The sequence below is a fragment of the Chiloscyllium plagiosum genome, unplaced genomic scaffold (assembly GCF_037043375.1).
Source record: "Chiloscyllium plagiosum isolate Xiang-an unplaced genomic scaffold, Cpla_swu_hap1 HiC_scaffold_5, whole genome shotgun sequence".
In the NCBI taxonomy this organism is placed as follows: domain Eukaryota; kingdom Metazoa; phylum Chordata; class Chondrichthyes; order Orectolobiformes; family Hemiscylliidae; genus Chiloscyllium; species Chiloscyllium plagiosum.
In genome coordinates, this window is record NW_028270143.1 from 49,301,427 (window position 1) to 49,321,762 (window position 20,336).

The following is a 20,336-nucleotide window of genomic DNA, read 5'->3' on the forward strand; positions in this document are numbered from 1 at the left end:
CAGCAAGGAGGTCTAAAATTCAAGTACAATTCCCTGTGAATGTTGGAGCTTTGTTTTTGCAGCTAATTCAACTAAAACAAAAAATTCAGAGATTCATTTCCTTACCAGATCAATAAGGCTCTCTTGTATTCTATTCAATGTGGTTCGTAATCTGCTGCTAATGAGTCCCAGTCCTGTGGATTCATACTGAAAGAAAATAAAGCCTGAAATGTAGATTAAGTAAAATACTTCACTTGTGAACGAACTCACTCACACCATCCGTAAAATCTAAGGGCTTTGCCCAAGTGAAAAATAATTTAAGTTTGCCAAACTCCACCTACTTGTTCAAAAATCTATATTGAAATAAGTCAAAATGTTACCAATGCATAAATGTTTCTTTGTACTCTTCTACGATTTGATTTTAGAAAATATTAGTAATTGACATAAGAAATGAAAATAGCTTCCAATGATCAGGAAAATGGTAGTCTAATTAAGTCAACCTGCTGAATGATAATCACTTTCTCATAAAAAAATGTACATTCTTGACTTGTAATTTTTACATTAAAATGTTATTGGGTGCCTTGAACCTCACAAATATCTTCTCACTTTTAATAACTGAATGACTGATAATAACTTGCTGATTTGATTTATCTCCATACTGCTGCACACATCTTGATTCTTCACTTGCCTCCTGCTTGCTCCTTCACTCCCTGACACTCCTACCCAAGGCCTCTATTATTCTCTTATTGACACTCCTGCTCACCAAGCCCACATTTTCTTTCTTGTCCTTGTCTTTGACACACTGCACTGCACCGCACCATCTTTCAACAGTCATCAAACTGGCAGCAACTCCATTTACCTCACTGCATTCTTACCAAAACGAATCCAAAGCAGCACTTGCAATAACATCACCTCTGGTGTCCTACAAGGATCTGTCCTCAGGCCTCCTGTTTCATAGCTACCTGCTTTACCTCAACATCATCAGAAAACATAGCTTCAATTTCCACAATACTTCACTCTATCTCACCACATCTCACTAAACCAAGTATTATCTCTAAATTGTCAGATTGCTTGTCTGACATCCAGTGAGGGTTCAACAGAAACTTTCACCAGTTGAAAGTATGGGAAGACTAAAGCCATGCATTATCTTTGATATCCATTTTAAACTCCATCGACTCATCCCTTTCCTCGACAAAAATCTAAACCAACCTAGACAACACTAGCTTCATACTTGTCTGAGATGAGTTACCAACCAATTACACATTTTGTCCTTCAATCAGCCAATTTCTTACATCATAACATTTCCTGATGCTGTCCTACCTCAACTCATCTAATACTTAATTTGTGCTTCTTTTTTCACCATAAATCTATTCCAACATATCAAGCAGGCTGCTCATACACAAGCTTCTTTTAATTTGAGAGTCATAGAGATGTACAGGATGGAAACAGACCATTCAGTCCAACTCATCCATGCTGACCAGTATCCTAAACTGGTCTGCTCCCATTTGCCAGCACTTGGTCCATATCCCTCGAAACCCTCCCTATTCATATGCCCATCCAGATGCCTTTTAAATGTTGTAATTGTCCCAGCCTCCACCATTTCCTTTGGCAGCTCATTCCTTTCATGCATCACCGACTGCATGAAAAAGTTGCCCCTTAGGTCCCTTTTAAATCTTTCCCCTCTCAGCCTAAACCTATACCCTATAGTTTTGGAATCCCCTACCCCATGGAAAAGACCTTGTCTATTTACCCTATCCATGCCCCTCATGATTTTATAAACCTTTATAAGGTCACCCCTCAGCCTACGATGCTCCAGGGGAAAACTGCCTATTCAGCCTACTCAGCCTATTCAGCCACTCCCTGTGGCTCAAACTCTCCAACCCTGGCAACATCCTTGTAAATCTTTTCTGAACCCTTTCAAGTTTTACACCATCCTTCTTATAGCAGGGAGATCAGAATTGCACACAATATCCTGCCACTCTGTTCTAACTTGTACCAAGTCTGTCTAGCCAACAGACTGAACCGTTGCTGACCTGCACTGGCTCCATTATGCAATGTTTACATTTTAAAATTCTCATCCCTAATTATACCTGCTTAAACAGGTTCCTTACCTTTGTAGTCTGGCCCAGCTATACAATGCTCAGACTTTTCCATTCATCCAGATTCTGGCCTCTTGAACATCCCCAATTTTTAACTGCTCCATCACTTGAAGCCATATCATTGAAGTCGTTAAAGCCCTAAGCTCTGGAAGTCCCTCCCTAAAACTCTCCAATCTCATGCAGTTTTTCCTTCTTTAAGACCCCTCTTAAAACTTCTCTCTTTAACCAACTATTGCTTACTTATTCCCATATCTCCTTATGTAGCTCAGTGCAAGATTTGGCTTTGTAATAAAAACTGCAAATGCCAGAAATACAGAACAGGTTAGGCAGCATTTGTGGAGGAGAAACAGTGTTGATATTTCAAGTCGTGGGCTTTTCATTAGATTCATGATTGCAAATTGAAGAGTTATAACACTCTCTGTCTCTCTCTCTCGATAGATACTGTCAGATCTGCTGAGTATTTCCCACAGTTTACACTTATACTTTTAGATTTTAAGCATCTAGAGTACTTTGCTTCTGCTTCGGAATGCTCCTATGAAATGCCTAAGGATCTGCTAATTACATGAAAGACATCATACGAAAACACGTAGCCATTTGTTAAGATATCGGCATCTGTTGGAGAACTTAACAACTATTATAGACATGAGAACTTACCATGTCCTCCCGTCCAAAAAACGTATATACAGCATACAAGTAATAGTCAAATAGTTGTGACATACAGTGGATAACATCAAAAGCAATTGGCTTCAGGATATTCATCATTTGCATGTATTTTCCTAGAAATAAAATGAAGAGGAAATTATAAACAAAAATAATTGGGTATATGAAATTTAGGCCATTTTTTTCAGAATTGCTCCTTTTTTTTCAGTAACATTGATTTAATAGCAAAATAAATTCAAAAGGAAGAAAGATTTCAGAGGATGGCTACCATGAATACGGTATTACTACCATGAATACCGAGGAAAAATGGACTTGCTTCCTTCTGAGCAGAGAACACCAAGTGAGATCCGATAAAGGTGTTTAAAATTACAAAATATATTAACAGTGTGGGAGAAGAAAGGAGAACCCACTGCATTAACTAAAAGGCCAAAATCCAGTAGGCACAGATTTAAGACAATTTGCAAGAGCAGAGATGACATGAGGGAAAAGGTTTCTGATACACAAATGTTCATTTTTTTCCCCAGTCTTCTGTCACATTAGACAGTGAATTCATACTGTGGTGGTCACCTTTGTTAAGCATCACTGAAGTGGCTCAGGTTTCAGGAATCTCAGTCTGGCTTGGCAGTCTCTGTCACATTTGCTTAGAAGGTCACAATGGGTTGGGAAAGTCCTCTGTTCTCTCAAGACCCACTTTATGATCAGGTAAGCCTTTTGTTCCTGCTCACCTCTTTGAATACCTGACTAAGCATTCAATCTTCAGGAGATTACCACTCTAAGAGACTATTTCCCAACACTTACAGGTGTCCATGTCGCAAAGATATGGATGCTCAAGAACTCATGACTCAGTGGTAAGTTCACTATGCAGAATGGAAAAAGGATGGAAGGAGACTTCATGGAAGTAATCAAAATTGTGTGTGTGCTGGGCAATGTAGATTGAGAGAAATTGCTCTTAGTTGTGAAAGAATCAAGGAGGAGAGAGCACGTATATGAAGCAATTGGCAAAATAAGCAAAAGTAACATGAGAAGAAATTTCAGGCAGTGAGTGTTTAAAGTTTGGTGTTCATGGCCTGAGTGTGGTGGAGGCAGGTTCATTTGAAGCATTCCAAGACTGTTATGCAGTAATGAAGATGATCCTTAGTAAAGCTGTTAAGTAGAAATTAATAGCCCATTTAAGAAACTCAATTAGCTCATTGTGGCTGATAGAATTGTGGTGAGAGCTGGTGCAGGGAATACAATCACAGAAGGTCAGACAAACTTCCCAATGGATTTAGAATTACTCTTCTTCAAATCTGCCATCAGACAAGAGTAAAGTCCACCCTGTCGTTCAGCCAAGAACTGCTACACATACACCCGAGACAAAGGCAGAAGCCATTCAGTCTTTACTCCTGCTGAGCATATGTCATCCATGTATGTTCAGGGCACAGGCTTGGCAAACACTCAGTCACGTTGCTGTTGCCCCATGTATTCTTGCTTAGCTTGACATAACAACTGTATCTTGTGTGATGCAGGCATTGCTTTCAAGTGACAGATTGCTGGCGATTATGAAGATATGTGACACTATCAACAATCTCCAGTGTCATCTTGTCATTGCAACATCCCGGACCATACCATCTGTCTCCCTGCTGCTGATAGTCAAACTCTCTACTGACATAAGAGTGTCTGTCCAATCACCACTGCACATGTTTTACAGCATGGTCTGTTAGTGTGGCAGCACCAATGCAAGGGAACTCTGATAAGGACTTAGTGTATCTTGGACTTGAATATTAGGCAAGCAAGGTTAGACAGTTTTCCATTAGTTCTGGTATGTAAATAGGCATCCTTCATCAATCAGCAAGGGCATATGGAAACAGCAAAGAAAAGATTATGCCAAACAGTACCAGTGCCATGACCGAGTTTAACCCTACTCAGGGTCTCAAAGTGTTCTGATGTTGCCTTGCTGTAGCTAACGTTAGCCATTATTTTGACATGGAAGAGCAGTAAGATTTGAAATTCAGTGCTTGATAGGGTGGTGAAAACAAATTTCATCATTACTTTCAAAATTGGATATGTATTTGAAGATGTAGGGAAAGTACAAACAAATGATAGGAAGAATAGAGGCATGGACTATTTTCTAAATCGGGAGAAACATCAGAAGTCTGAAGTGCAAAGAGACTTGGGAGTTCTAATCCAGGACTCGCTCAAGGTAAACATGCAGGTTGAGTCAGTAGTTAGGAAGGCAAATGCAATGATGGCATTTATTTTGAGAGCACATGAATATAAAAGCAGGGATGTACTTCTGAGGCTCTAGTCAGACCACATTTGGAGTATTATGCGCAGTTTTAAACCCCATATCTCAGGATGGATGTTCTGGCCCTGGGGCGTGCTCAGAGAAGGTTCACGAGAATGGTCCCAGGAATGAAAAGTTTAACATATCAGGAACGTTTCAGGACTCTGGGTTTATACTTGATGTAGCTTAGAAGGATTTTTTTTAAAAGGAGGGTGCGGAGGAGATCTAATGGAAACATACAGAACACTGAATGGCCTGGACAGAATAGATGTTTCCATTGGTAGGAGAGACGAGGACCCAAGGGCGTTGCCTTAGAGTAAGGGAAGAGCTTTTCGATCTGAGATAAGGAGAGACTTCTTCAGCTGGAGAGTGATGAATCTATGGAATTCATTGCCACAGTAGGCTGTGGAGGCCAGGTCATTGAGTATATTTAAGACTGAAATAGATAGGTTCTCGAGTATCAAGAGGATCAAGGGTTACGAGGAGAAAGTGGGAGAATGGGGTTGAGAAACCTATCAGTCATGATTGAATGACAGAGGTTGAATGGCCTAATTTCTGATCCTATGTCTTATGAATGGCAATTACTGAGTACTTTAATGTGTCAACTGATTTCCTTCCAGTAAATACTAATACAAACATGCCACTGACCTACTGGAACAGCAGTCTTATATCAGACAATGAGGTTCAGGGCATGTAGTTCAGATATTAACTCAGATGGCAGCATGCTCCTGATCTGTACAATTGCTGCGGCTCAAACCCTAACATAGGACAGGCATTTGCAGCACTGTTGCAGTAGTTTCTTTAAGACACGTAATAAGACATGTTTGGAAACTTAAAGGGACACAAATAATCAATGTTACTGCTCGAAAAACAAAGTTTAACCATTGCCCAGCCAATGGCTTGTGTTCAATAATTACTAAACAGTGGACTAACTAACCACTCAAGTCTCTGTTATTTGTGAAACATTGCTGATGTAAATATGACTGTCTCATTTGCTGATAAAACCATCAGACCTGTAAAAGTTATACATTTTGGAAAAGGTTTAGAAACTGTTCAAGGTAATAAGGCACTAAAAAAAACGTGCATTTTTAAATTGAACAATTCAATAAGTTTCTGTAATTGAAGTTTGCTTTTGCAGTAATTACACATTAAATAACAATAATGAGGAAACAGTAGTTAGTTAAAGCTCATTTCACAACCATTTCAGACAACAGAAAGCCTGATGGTGCAGACCAAAGAACACAGTTATATCATTAATTCTGCCTATTTAAGTCCCAATAAAGAAACAATGTTCCTTCTGCTGTACGGGCAAAGAGAAAGGAGTGTGGACAATCTTGGCACAATTCTTATTGGCATAAGCAGTGTACAGTTTCACACTGAACCAAACCTCAAAAATATCCAACAGCAAAACAGAAATGCAGTGTGGGATCCTCAAAGTTGGATTAATATGAATAGAAATTAACATTTATAAAGTCAACAAGAATGATGTACACATTAGGAAAGAAAACATTCCTTATGTACGGTTGAATGAGCAGAGAATTAAAATATAGAGCAATTATCCTGCTATAAAGAATTCAAATAACTTTGAGCAGGTCAAGACATTGGACTTCATTTCATCTAATAGAAAATTTACATTCAAACTTTCATGGGAATCGAGTTTGAGATTAAATTTTTATCAAAAGTAGGGAGCTTTGTTGCATGTGCAGCGTCTTGAATTCTTGAGCTGCTGCACAATTGCTTCTCGCCTGTGCAATTTCAACAACTATAAATTTGACCTGGGCTTTGTATCTGCTGTTTCTTCTTGATGCCATATCATATAAGAGAATGGGATCGGTGGCAACACCTGTGAAGTTATAGTCTTGACATAATGTGTTGATTTGTGCAGGAGGAGCTGAACAGCCATTTCAATGGTACGCTATTTTACAATTCTACCAAGTAGATTTGCACCAGCTGAGTTAAACTGCAGCAACAAGGGAGATTAAATGCAGAGTTTACTATTTTAGTTAACTATTAGGAGTAGGGATGGGAGATACATGAACTATGTAAATAATGAATGATCTTTTGTCCAAAACGAGAGAGACGGTTTTTAACAAGGGATCAAACATTACTTGAAGATAGGAATCAGTTAGCTTAGTTGGCTGTTTGTGCTGTAGAGGGAAGCCACTGGCAGGGGTTCAATTCCCACATCAGTTGACGTCACCATGAAGATCCACCTGTTGTGTGTTTCTGTAGGTATGGTGGGCTGTCACTTTAAGAGTCTAATCACATCTTGTAATGATAATGCCAACAACCATTTTGCGCAGGAAAGAGCTTGATCTAACCTTGCTCCCTGTAAAGTGAAAATCTAAAGTGAAACTAATAAAGCTCCTGGTATTAAACACTTCAGCCTCCTGGTCATAGGAACATAAGAAAACAACTAATGTTGAGGTTGGGATCCAGGAAGCATGGAAAAGGCATCTGTCAAATTGAAGATCAAGGATGAGAATTAAGCAAAATGTCGTGAGGCTAGATCAGTACCTAACAACAATCAGACCAAAGGTTAAGACAGAATGGGACAGGCTGGTCAAGGTGGGAGGCCTTGAAACTGTTGACAAGTGTGATTGGGCCTTGCATATTGTATCAGTGAAGAAGAAAGATGGGTCCATATGCTTCTGCGGTGATTTTAAGGTAAATTTGCTGGACCAACTGGAGGCTAGCTTTTCAGTTGAATTCACCTTAATCAAGCCTATCTCCAGATAAATGCTGATTCTGCGTCACAGAAATACTTAATGATCGTGACACAAAGAACTATTCAAATAGAAGGGGCTTCCTTTCGGAATCATATCTACATCTGCATTATTCTAAATATATCATGATGTGGATATGCCAGTGTTGGACTGGGGTGGATAAGGTCAGAAGTCAGATGGCACCAGGTTACAGTCCAACAGATTAATTTGAAATCACAAGTTTTTGTAGTGTTGCCCCTGACGAAGGAGCAGTACTCTGAAACTCTGATTTCAAATAAACCTGTTGGACAATAACCTGGTGTTGTTTAACTTCTAACCTTGAATATGCCATGAATTAGATTTTAATTGGATTGGAGCAAGTCTAATGTTACGTAGATGATATTTTAGCCATGAGAAGAAAAGAATAAAAGCATCTCCAGAATTTACTTTGCAATGACTTGAAGATTGCATCCTAACAGTGAGGAAAGACAAATGTGAATTTTTTTAAACCTTCCATCGAATATTAAACCATGTCATTGATGTTAACGGAATACATATAACACCTTCAAAAGTAAAAACAATAACTGAGGCACCAGTAGCTAAACATATAAACCATTTTGGGCTTGCTAAATTATCATTAAAGCTTTTACATAAGTTAGAGATTTTAATAAAGTCAGAAGTCCTAGCTCATTTGACACTAAGTTACTGCTGTAACTAGCATGTATCACGATATGGAGTGGGAGCAGGCATTTCTCACATATTATCCAATGGTAAAGAGAAGCCAATAACTTTTGTATCAAGATTTCTCCCTAGATTAAACCAATTTATTCACAACCTTGATGTCATAAATGACCCTGAGCTGATCTTCTGACCTCTTCCTTGTGCCATCATTCACTCTGCCTGTTTTCACTGCTATCAACACTAGCTTTGTCCCAGTCTCAGCTCAGCTGTTGAAACTCTCCTTCATGCCTATGTTACATTGAAAATTGGTTATTCCAATGCACTCTTGGGTGATGTCCCACATTCTACCCATTGCCAACGTCATAAAAACAGTTGCCTGTATCTTAATTTGAAGCAACTGTCATTTCCTTCTCAGTCCCATGCTTGCTAATGTACACTGGCTCCTAGTCAAACATAATCCTAATTTGATTTTTTAAAATCTAGTTTTCATATCCCTTCATTGCCTGGTCCCTCCATATCCTATAACCTCCACAGCCCCTTGACTTCTTGATATACAGAGGAATCTCGATTATCCAGCATTCGATCATCCGAATTTTGGATTATCTGGCAAGATCATAAGGTCCCGGTGCTTGGCTAAACTGTGTTGTCTGGCATTCGATGATCTGAACAAAATACTCCCCGCCTGTGTTGTTTGGATAATCAAGGTTTCTCTGTATATGCACTTCTCTAATTTTAGATTCCCATTTATTCAATTTTAACCCACCAACGGTGACCATGCCTTCAGTTCCGTAGCCCCAAACTCTGGAATACATTTGGGGATGATACAAAAATTGGTGGGGTGGCAAATAGTGAGGACTACAGCCTTACATTATAGGAGGATATAGAAGGCTGATTAGTGCCAAACAAAATTCAATCCAGATTAGTCTGAAGTGTTCTCCTTGGGAAGGACGAACAAGGTCAGAAAATACTTTTAAGAGGCATTTGGATGGGTATATGAATAGGAAGGGTTTGGAGAGATATGGGCCGGGTGCTAGCAGGTGGGACTAGATTGGGTTGGGATATCTGGTCGGCATGGATGGGTTGGACATGATGAATCGAACTGGGAAGCACAAAGGATTAGAGCTGTGCATGCCCACTGGTCCCTTAAGGTAGTGGGACATGTAGATAAAGTGATTAAGGCGGCAAGTGGCATACCTGCCTTTATTAATCAAGGCACAGAGTTAACAGCAGGAAGGTTTTGCTGGAACTGGTTAAAATTTCAATTAGGGCAATGACAAGAATATTGTGTGCAGTTCTGGAATCTACATAATAGAATAAATAAAGAAGATTTACAGCCCAGGTCCTTCAGCCCTCCAAGCCTGAGCTGATCCAAATGTACTGTCGACACCTGTCAGTCAATTCCAAAGCATCTGTATCCCTCTGCTCCCCACCTACTCATGCATCTGTCTAGATGCATCTTAAATGAATTTACAGTGCCTGCCTCTACCACCTCTGCTGGCAACGCGTTCCAAATGCCCACTACCCTCTGTGTGAAGTACTTGCCGTGTGTAAACTTTCCACCTCTCACCTTGAAAGCATGACCTCTTGTTATTGAATCTTTCACGCTGGGGAAAAAGCTTGTCTCTATCCACCATGTCTATACCCTTCATGATTTTGTAAACCTCAATCAGGTCCACCCTCAATCTCCTTTTTTCTTGTGAAAATAAACCTAACCTACTCAACCTCTCTTCATAGCTAGCACCGTCCACATCAGGCAACATCCTCGTAAACCTTCTCTGCACCCTCTCCAAAGAGTCCGCATCCTTTTGGTAATGTGGCGACCAGAACTGTACACAGTATTCTAAATGTGGCCGAACCAAGGTGTTGTACAATTTTAACATGACTTGCCAGCTCTTTTACTCAATACCCCGTCAATGAAGGCAAGCATACTATATGCCTTCTTGACCACTCCATCCACCTGTGGAGCAACCTTCAGGGTACAATGGACCTGCACTCCCAGATCTCTCTGCCCATCAACTTTTCCCAAGGGTCTTCCATTCATTGTATAATTCGGTCTAGAATTAGACTTGCCTAAATGCATCACCTCACATTTGTCTGGATTGAAAACCATCTGCCACTTTTCCACCCAACTCTCCAGTCTATCTATATCCTCTTGTATTCTCTGACAGTCCCTTATCCTTTCTGCTACTCCACCAATCTTCGTGTCATCTGCAAACTTGCTGATCGTACCAACAGTGCCCTTTTCTCAAATCATTTATGTATGTAGTAACAGAGAAGATTGATGAGGCCAGAGCAGTAGATGTGATCTATATGGACTTCAGTAAGGTGTTCGACAAGGTTCCCCCATGGGAGACTGATTAGCAAGGTTAGGTCTCATGGAATACAGGGAGAACGAACCATTTGGATACAGAACTGGCTCAAAGGTGATGATGGAGGGTTGTTTTTCAGACTGGAGGCCTGTGACCAGTGGAGTGCCACAAGGATCACTGCTGGGTCCTCTACTTTTTGTCATTTACATAAATGATTTGGATGCGAGCATAAGAGGTACAGTTAGTAAGTTTGCAGATGACACTAAAATTGGAGGTGTAGTGGACAGTGAAGAGGGTTACCTCAGATTACAACAGGATCTGGACCAGATGGGCCAATGGGCTGAGAAGTGGCAGATGGAATTTAATTCAGATAAATGCGATATGCTGCATTTTGGGAAAACAAATCTTAGCAGGACTTATACACTTAATGGTAATGTCCTAGGAAGTGTTGCTGAACAAAGAGACCTTGGAGTGTAGGTTCATAGCTCCTTGATAGTGAAGGCGGCGTTTGGTATGCTTTCCTTTATTGGTCAGAGTATTGAGTACAGGAGTTGAGAGGTCATGTTGTGGCTGTACAGGACATTGGTTAGGCCACTGTTGGAATATTGCGTGCAATTCTGGTCTCCTTCCTATCGGAAGGATGTTGTGAAACTTGAAAGGGTTCAGAAAAGATTTACAAGGATGTTGCCAGGGTTGGAGGATCTGAGCTACAGGGAGAGGCTGAACAGGCTGGGGCTGTTTTTCCTGGAGTGTCGGAAGCTGAGGGGCGACCTTATAGAGGTTTATGAAATTGTGAGGGGCATGGATAGGGTAAATAGGCAAAGTCTTTTCCCTGGGGTCGGGGAGTCCAGAACTAGAGGGCATAGATTTAGGGTGAGAGGGGAAAGATATAAAAGAGACCTAAGGGGCAACTTTTTCACGCAGAGGGTGGTACATGCATGGAATAAGCTGCCAGAGGATGTGGTAGAGGCTGTACAATTGCAACATTTAGGAGGCATTTGGATGGGTATATAAACAGGAAGGGTTTGGAGGGATATGGGCCAGGGGCTGGCAGGTGGGACTAGGTTAGGTTGGGATATCTGGTCAGCATGGACAGGTTGGACCGCAGGGTCTGTTTCCGTGCTGTACATCTTTGAGACTCTATTACAAACAACAGTGGCCCCAACACTGACCCCTGTGGAACACCACTGGTCACCTTTCTCCATTTCGAGAAACTCCCTTCAACTACTACTCTGTCTCCTGTCGCTCAACCAGTTCTTTATCCACCTAGCTACCACACCATGTGACTTCACTTTCTCCATTAGTCTACAATGGGGAACCTTATCAAATGCCTTATTAAAGGCCATGTATATGACATCAACAGCCTTTCCTTCATCTATCAACTTGGTCACTTCCTCGAAGTTGGTAAGGCACGATCTCCCCTGCACAAAACCATGTTGCCTATCACTGATAAGCTCATTCTTTTCTAAATATAAATAGATCCCATCTCTCAGTGCCCTCTCCAGCAACTTCCCCACCACTGATGTCAGGCTCACTGGTCTGTAGTTACCCAGAATATCCCTACTACCCTTCTTGTACAGGGGGACAACATGAGCAACCTTCCACTCCTCTGGCACCTCACCTTATTTAAGGATGCCACAAAGATATCTGTCAGGGCACCAGCTATTTCCTCTCTCGCCTCCCTCAGCAATCTGGGATCGATTCCATCCAGTCGTGGGGATTTGCCCACCTTAATAACCTCTAGCATATCCAACACATCTTCCCGACTTATGTCAACGTGATTCAGACTAATCAAACTTCTATCTCTAACGTCAAGATTCATCATGTTCCTCTCCTCAGTGAACACTGATGCTAAGTAATCATTCAGAATCTTGCCCATTCTCTCAGGTTCGGCACACAGCCTTCCTTCATTATCTTTTAGTGGACCAATCCTTTCTCTAGTCACCCGCTTGCTTCTTATATAAGAATAAAATGCTTTGGGATTTTCCTTAATTCTGTTGGCTAAAGCCATTTCATGACCCCTTTTAGCCCGCTTGATTCCTTGTTTAAGACTCATCCTATCCTTCCGATATTCCTCCAGGGCCCATTCTGTTCTTAGCTGCCTAGACCTTATGTACGCTTCCCTTTTCCTCTTGGCTAGTCGTACAATTTCTCCTGTCATCCACGATTCATGAATCTGGCCCTTCCTATCCTTTGCCTTCAAGTGGACCTGCCTATCCTGCACTACCGTTAGCCTATCTTTGAAAGCCTCCCACATCTCAAATGTGGACTTTCCTTCAAATAGCTGTGTCCAATCCACATTTCCCAGCTCCTGCCTAATTTTGATATAATTAGCCTTGGCCCAGTTTAGTACTCTTCCCTTAGGACCACTCTCTTCTTTATCTTCGAGTATTCTAAAACTTACAGAATTGTGGTCACTGTTACCAAAGAAATCCCCCACCGCATCTTCTACCACTTGCCCTGGCTCGTTCCCCAGTACCAGGTCCAATATGGCCCCTTCCCTCGTCGGACTATTGACATGGAGGGATGTGATTGCACTGAGGGGATGCAGAAGAGATTTAACAGGATGTTGCTTGGGCTGGAGTGTTTTAGCTATGGAGAAAGATTGTATAAACTGGGATCGCTTTTCTTGGAACAGAGGACACTCAGGAGGAACCTGATTTGAGATGTTCAGAATTATGAGGGTAGAATTATTCAGAATTATGTAGACAGGGTATAGCGAAATACACTTTATCCCCTGGTGGTCCAATCAATGACCAAGGAGCATAGATTTAAGCTAACAGGCAGGAGATTCAGAGGCAATGAGAGTCAATTTTTTATTGAGATACAAGAGGAAGATTAGGTCAGATGACCAAAAAATTTTGACAAAATTCTATGTTATAAGGAGTGACTGAAAAGAGCATGGGCAGATGTCAGGAATATCATAAAAGTTCCTTGGAAAGAAAAAGTCTCTTTACTCAGCCAATCTGTGCTGGTCAAAAGCAAGGACTTATTATAATCTTATTTTCCAGCACTTGGCCTGTGCCTTGTGGACATGCGCCAAGGCGCATGGAAATCTGGAGCTCACTGTCTGAAAGGGTGGTAGTGGCAAAAGATATACTCGAGATATTTTAGTAGTATTTAGATGTATGCTTTGGTATCACATGTCCAAGTGACCTCTACCCATGCTCTTTTCAGACACTCCTTAAAACATAGTACTTTGTCAAAGATCTGGGTCATCTGACCTCATTTTCCTCTTGTCGTTAATAAAATATGTTATCTTACATCACTTCTGTGAAGTACCTTGAAACATCATGTCTAAGTGCCACATGAATCTAACTTGTTGTCTGATCTCTTCTGCCAATTTCCTCATGTGAATAAAATACATTTGTAAAGCGCTCATCATAACCTAAAATGTTCCAATGTTGCCAATTAAGTAAGCATTTCAGAAAATATAGTCGCTTTTGAAATATAGAGAATATGGCAACTAATTTTTGGAACAGCAAGTTTCCCAAACAGCAATGAGAAAATGACCACTTAATCTGTTTTTTTTAATGATGTTACTTCAGGATTATTTTGGCCATACTACTAGGGATAGTACCCTTGTTTTTGTGCAAATTAGCATCATGGAACTCATTTTTTCAAACAAAGTTCTTTCACAGGATATGAATGTTATTGGCTAAGCTAGAATTTGTTGCCCGATCCTAATTGCAATTGAGGAATTGGTAGTTAGCTGTCATCTTAACTGTTGGGGTCCACAGGGAAGTAGATACAGCAATTGTTTGGAAGGGAGTTCCAGGATTTTGACCAAACCACAGGAAAAAAATGGCAATATAATTCCAAGTCAGAGTGGTATATGGTTTGGGCGAAACTTGCGGTGCAGGCACTCCCATGCAACTGCTACCCTCCACTTTCTGGGTGGTACATCTCAGAGGTTTGGAAGATGCTGTGGAAGGGACATTGTTGAGTTGCTGCAGTGCATCTTCTACATGCTGCCACTGTGTCAATAGTAAAGGGAGTGAAATTTAAATGTCGTGTATGAGGTGCCATTCAAATGGGCTGCTTTGTCCTGGATGGTGTCAAACTCAGAGTATTGTTGGAATTGCACTCATCCAAGCAAGTGGACAGTATCTCATCATATTCCTGACAGGTGTCTTGCAGATATTAAACAAATTTTGGGGAGTTAGGTGAGTTACTCAGTCCAAAAGTCCATGCTTTGAGAGGGATGAATGGGATAAATAGACAAAGTCTTTTCCCTGGGGTGGGGGAAATCCAGAACTAGATGGCATAGGTTTCGGGTGAGAGGGGAAAGATATAAAATAGATCTATAGGCAACATTTTCACGCAGAGGGTGGTACGTGTATGGAATGAGCTGCCAGAGGAAGTGGTGCAGGCCAGTACAATTGCAACATTTAAGAGGCATTTGGATGGGTATATGAACAGGAAGGGTTTGGTGGGAAATGGGCCAGGTGCTGGCAGGTGGGACTAGATTGGGTTGGGATATCTGATCGGCATGGACGGGTTGGACCGAAGGGTCTGTTTCCATGCTGTTCATCTCTATGACTCTATGACTTTGAACTGCTCTTTCAGCTATAGTATTTTGGGGCTGGTGCAATTAAGTTTTTGTTTAATGGTAACCATGCCCCTTTTTGAAAATTTATAGTTTAAGATCACATGCAATGTACAAAAGCAAAAGAATTGAGTCAGCCTGGTACTTAGTTTTCTGAGCATTAACTGGATTCAGGTGAAGGGCAGTTAGCATTCTAAACACACAACTTGTACCCTTTGGCTATAGATTTGAAATGATCAAATCAAACTATCTTTGGTGGAATCTATGTTTGCAAATTTTCTAAAGTATCAAGATCATGCTTACTCTGCCATAAATAACTTGCTACCCACTCAGTCTTACTTTCCAACAGAAGATTGGTGATCTTGAAATAACAGAATGAATCTCCCGCAGCATTAATCAATTGAGACAATTGCTCTGCACTGAACAAAAACCACCTTTAAAATAGCTGGTTGCGAGAAGCTTCATTGCAAATGATCTTTGGACCAGTTTCCCAGAAAGTATTTGGGGGAAAGTGTACTACTTTGCTGAATGTGGTAAGCTTAGTACATTCTTGCCAGTAAAATGTTGAGTGTGAGGGAATTGATATTGAAGATGCTAATGAGCTACATTTGACATTTCATCATTGATTCCAAATAAGTAATTTACTAGTTTCATTTAAGATCATTAAATTACTCAATTATTGAGTTGGAAATTTTTAAAATCTGAATGGGAGCAGGCTAACTAATCTTTATATTATGACACAAAGGCAACTTTTTACAAGTGGAATTAAGTGAATTTGAGCATTTGTGGGTGGCACGGTGGCACAGTGGTTAGCACTGCTGCCTCGCAGCGCCAGAGACCCGGGTTCAATTCCTGCCTCAGGCGACTGACTGTGTGGAGTTTGCACGTTCTCCCCGTGTCTGCGTGGGTTTCCTCCGGGCGCTCCGGTTTCCTCCCACAATCCAACGATGTGCAGGTCAGGTGAATTGGCCATGCTAAATTGCCCGCAGTGTTAGGTAAGGGGCAAATGTAGGGGTATGGGTTGCGCTTCGGTGGGTCGGTGTGGACTTGTTGGGCCGAAGGGCCTGTTTCCACACTGTAATCTAATCTAATCTAACGACTGTTCTTTTGTTGCATGAAACAAAGTTCATGCCCAGACAACAGATGATGATCTTCTGTTACATCCTTATATTAATTATTTATACAAGTTGATTAAACGGCAGTGAAGTAATTTCCACCATTCTGATGAAGACGCACTGATATGACCAACTTAATAAAGTATCAGCAGCAGAGATGAATTAACTACAAATTTTTGCCAATGATTATTTACTCACTTTTCGTATTTTTTACCCAAGTTAAGAGACTCCAAGTTCAAATTCCAGGTCAAAACTTGACTTTCTAACCTAAAATGGCACTTTGCAGGGCATGCTGTATTTTTCAGGCTGCAACTGAACTATGTCTAAGTCCCAATCTTTGAAACAGAATAGATTTCCTGGTGATCCAGCCAATATTCTGTTCTCAATGAACAGAATAAACTAAATTATTGTTCACTATGCTCTACTCTCTAGGATGCCAAGCAGAACAGTCACTGCACCAAGTAATCTCCTCAGAGGATAGGGAAAGCTGAGACAATACACTATAGGCTGCACACTACAGCAGTAATGAATCACAATCATGCCCAATACTACAGAATTTAGTTCTGAATTTGAGAACAAATTGGTTCATTGATGATGCTTATCTCTTCAAATAGGTTAGGAAATGTTGTGAAAGATTTAATTTACTCAGAGGGTTGTGAACATTCAGAGTTCTCTCATTCACAGGACTGCAGAAGCTCAGATAATCAGTATATTCAACACCAAGATTGTTAGATTTGTAGGTACCAAGAGAATCAGAGGATTTGGGGATAGGGATAGAACACTGGAATTGATATAGAAGTCAAACCATGGACTAACTGAATAGCAGAGCAAGCTAAGGGGCTGTATGGGTCTCCTCAGTCCCTGAATTCATTAAAATGTCAAATATAATTATGTGAACCACAACAAGAAAAGTGAAACAATTTAAAATTTGCAATGTAATGATCATCCTGATATTCTTCTACGATAAGCCATCAATTATCGCTCAGTGGTTGCACTCTCATCTCAAACATCAGCTTATTGATTTAAGCCTCACTTCAGATGACCGTAAGACCACACAATGTAGGAGAAGTAAGCCATTCAGCCCGGCAGTCTGCACCACAATTCAATGAGATTATGGCTGATCTGATAACCCTCAACTCCACTTTCCTGTCTTTTCTGCATAACCCCCCCAACTCCCTTACTGATTAAAAATCTGTCTTAGCCTTGAATATACTTAATGGCCAAGCCTTACAGCCCTCTGCAGTAAATAATTCCACAGATTCACTATGCTTTGAGAGAAGATCTTCCTTATCTGTGTCTTAAATGGGCAACCCTTTAATCTGAGATTATGTTCACTGGTCCCAGAGTCTTCCACAAGGGAAACAACTTTTCCAGATCTACTGTCATGTTCTCTAAGAATCTTGTCTGTTCAAATAAGGTTGCCTCTCATTCTTCTGAATTTCAATGAGTTTAGGCCCAATGCATTCAATCTGTCATTATAAGACAGTCCCTCCATACCTGGAGTGTCAGTCTAGTAGAACCTTCTCTGGCCTGGACTCCAATGTCATTACATTTTCCTTGGATAAGGGGCCCAAAGTTGTTCATAGTATTCCAGCTGTGTACTAACTGGTACCTTGTGTAATTTTGGCTAAACTTCCCTACTGTTATACTCTGAATATCTCTGAAATAAAGGCCAACATTCCATTTGCCTTCCAATTGCCTGCTGAACTTGGATGCTAGCTTTTCATGCACGATACTCCCAAAGTCCTCTGTCCTGTTGCTTTCTAAAGTACTTCGCCATTTAAATAATATTCAGCTCCACTATTCTTCCTGCCAAATTGCAACCTCACACGTTCCCACATTATATTCCATCTGAAACGTTTTTTGCCTATTAACCTGTTTGCTTCCCTTTGTGTTCTCCTCATCTCTTGCCTTCCTACCTATTTTTGTAGCATTCATAAACTTGGCTATTGTACATTCAATTTTGTCATCCAAGTTATTAATATATATTGTAAATAATTATGGCCTCAGCACCATCCCTGTGGCATTCCACTAGTTACAGGTTCACACCCCAGAGTCTGAAAAGTCACACTAGACTCGAAACATTTCTCTCAGATATTGTTCCTCCAGCATTGTGCTTGTTTCAGATTTTCAACATCTGCTGTATTTTGCTGTTAAATATATTACATTACTGATGATTAATAGATCATTTTAATGTCTACATAGAATTCTGATGAGGCAACCATTAGATCACTGGAGCTCACAGGATCATCAACATGTTGTTTAAAACAAACATTTAACCATATCAGAATTCATTATAAATAAAATATAACCCTCTGAAGTGTAAGAAATAAATACTGGAAGGTAATGCTAGAAAACAAGGAACTAATACACATTTCAAGTTCAGCTTCCAGTTTCACCAAGTTATTTTGCGCCTAACTCAACTAAAAGCACCTACATGGTATTAATTGCTTGTCTTATCTAGAACAGCAAATCTTGAATATTAGAAATTGATAACTCTGAACCTGCAAGATGAAAACACCCACAGAGACTTTACAAAAGAAGAAAGGACTGGACAAATTTGCAGACTGAATCAAGATATTAAGAAGTTTAAAAAAACAAATCAAAGATTTGACCCATTAGTTTGGTGTTGAGAAAACTTTCAGAAAGAGGAGAATGGGCTGGACAAGGATTCAGACGCCCCTGATACCTAAGGCTTTGCCATAAACAGTGAAGTGGGCTAGGGGAGTACAAAAAGAAAGGCACAGAAAATTACATTGAGGACTGGAGAGCACAGGAAAGAATCCACAGCTAAGGCAAGTTGCCAAGGTAGGCTGGACTAGGCTGTGTAGTGTACGGATGTGTGTAAAGTGCTGTGGGGACAGGGCACCATTGTCTGTCAATTACATTAATTACCAATAAAATTAATTTAATCTCAAAGCTTTCATACTCACCAACAAGCCTTATTACATTCAGAGTAGTGTTTGTTAAAATGAGTGTATTGCCCTTGTTCAGATAGTAGTCCGACCTCTTCCTACCTTTCAGGGTTTCTTTTGAGATGCTAATTAAAAAGAGAAATCTAATTACCATAGGTCTAATGAGAAGTTTAATCGAAAATCTGATTGAATGCGCTGGTTGCAAAACCAGCTGTTAGATATGTGGCATTATCAGGCTAATAGTGTACATCAGTACTTATATTGACAATTACCTCTCAAATGAGACAGAGTTAATACAAAAAGCTACAATAAGCTTTGATCAATAGATACATATTATAATGCCATTGCAAATGGTTATGTTAAAAAAGTCATTAGATTTTTGAAGGATTCTGTATAAAGTTTTCTTGCATCACTTTAAACATACAAGTCTTTACAATTTAAGTTCTGAACAATATTTCACAGTTAACATTAGAAGTGGAGACCAGAATCAAGTTGCTTCCAAATTATTGGTAGATTCTTTGCTTTGCAATTTTGCCAACATGTAGAGTTGATTTCCAGATGCAACAGTGATTACCTTTGAAGGATCCTTTGAAAGGCTAGGAAGCATATTTGTTTCTAAACAAAACTGCACCATCCTAATCAGGCACTAAGACACAAGTTTTCATTCCCGAGGCAGGTATTGTAAATCAGGAAGTTTCGCAGCTCATCATAACAGAGTGATCTTCAGTCAGGGTGGGGTGGGGGAGGGACAGTGTTTTCTGGATGCCAAGACAGGTTGTTTAAAAGGCTCAGCTTGGCCCTCCGGGATCTTGCCTTAGCTGTCTCATTCATTTTTAGACTTCCGCCCCTCAACATGGAATAGAGTATTGAGTTTAGATTTCTCTTGTGTGACATGCCCTGCCCCATTTCTCTTCCACACCCTGCAACTCCAGCACATCTCAATGTGGTTTCAACCAGAAAAGGAGGGAAGGAAATTCTAGGCTTTATCTACCATTTTTAAAGCTTCACAGATACTTCATGACTCAGCATAAATCTGGGCCCAACACTTAATTTTACCT

General features: G+C 40.4%; 1 protein-coding gene across 3 annotated transcripts in view; it reads right to left on the reverse strand.

Annotated features, from left to right (window-relative positions):
- Window positions 1–20,336, reverse strand: part of vps50 (VPS50 EARP/GARPII complex subunit) — a 186,019-nt gene that overhangs the window by 32,862 nt on the left and 132,821 nt on the right. For all 3 annotated transcript variants that reach the window (XM_087987151.1, XM_043689946.2, XM_043689947.2), the window contains 3 exons: window positions 19,297–19,403; window positions 2,733–2,854; window positions 106–186 (listed from right to left, as the gene is read on the reverse strand). In XM_087987151.1, the coding sequence (XP_087843277.1) occupies window positions 106–186; window positions 2,733–2,854; window positions 19,297–19,403 (310 nt within the window). The remainder of the gene's footprint in view (window positions 1–105; window positions 187–2,732; window positions 2,855–19,296; window positions 19,404–20,336) is intronic.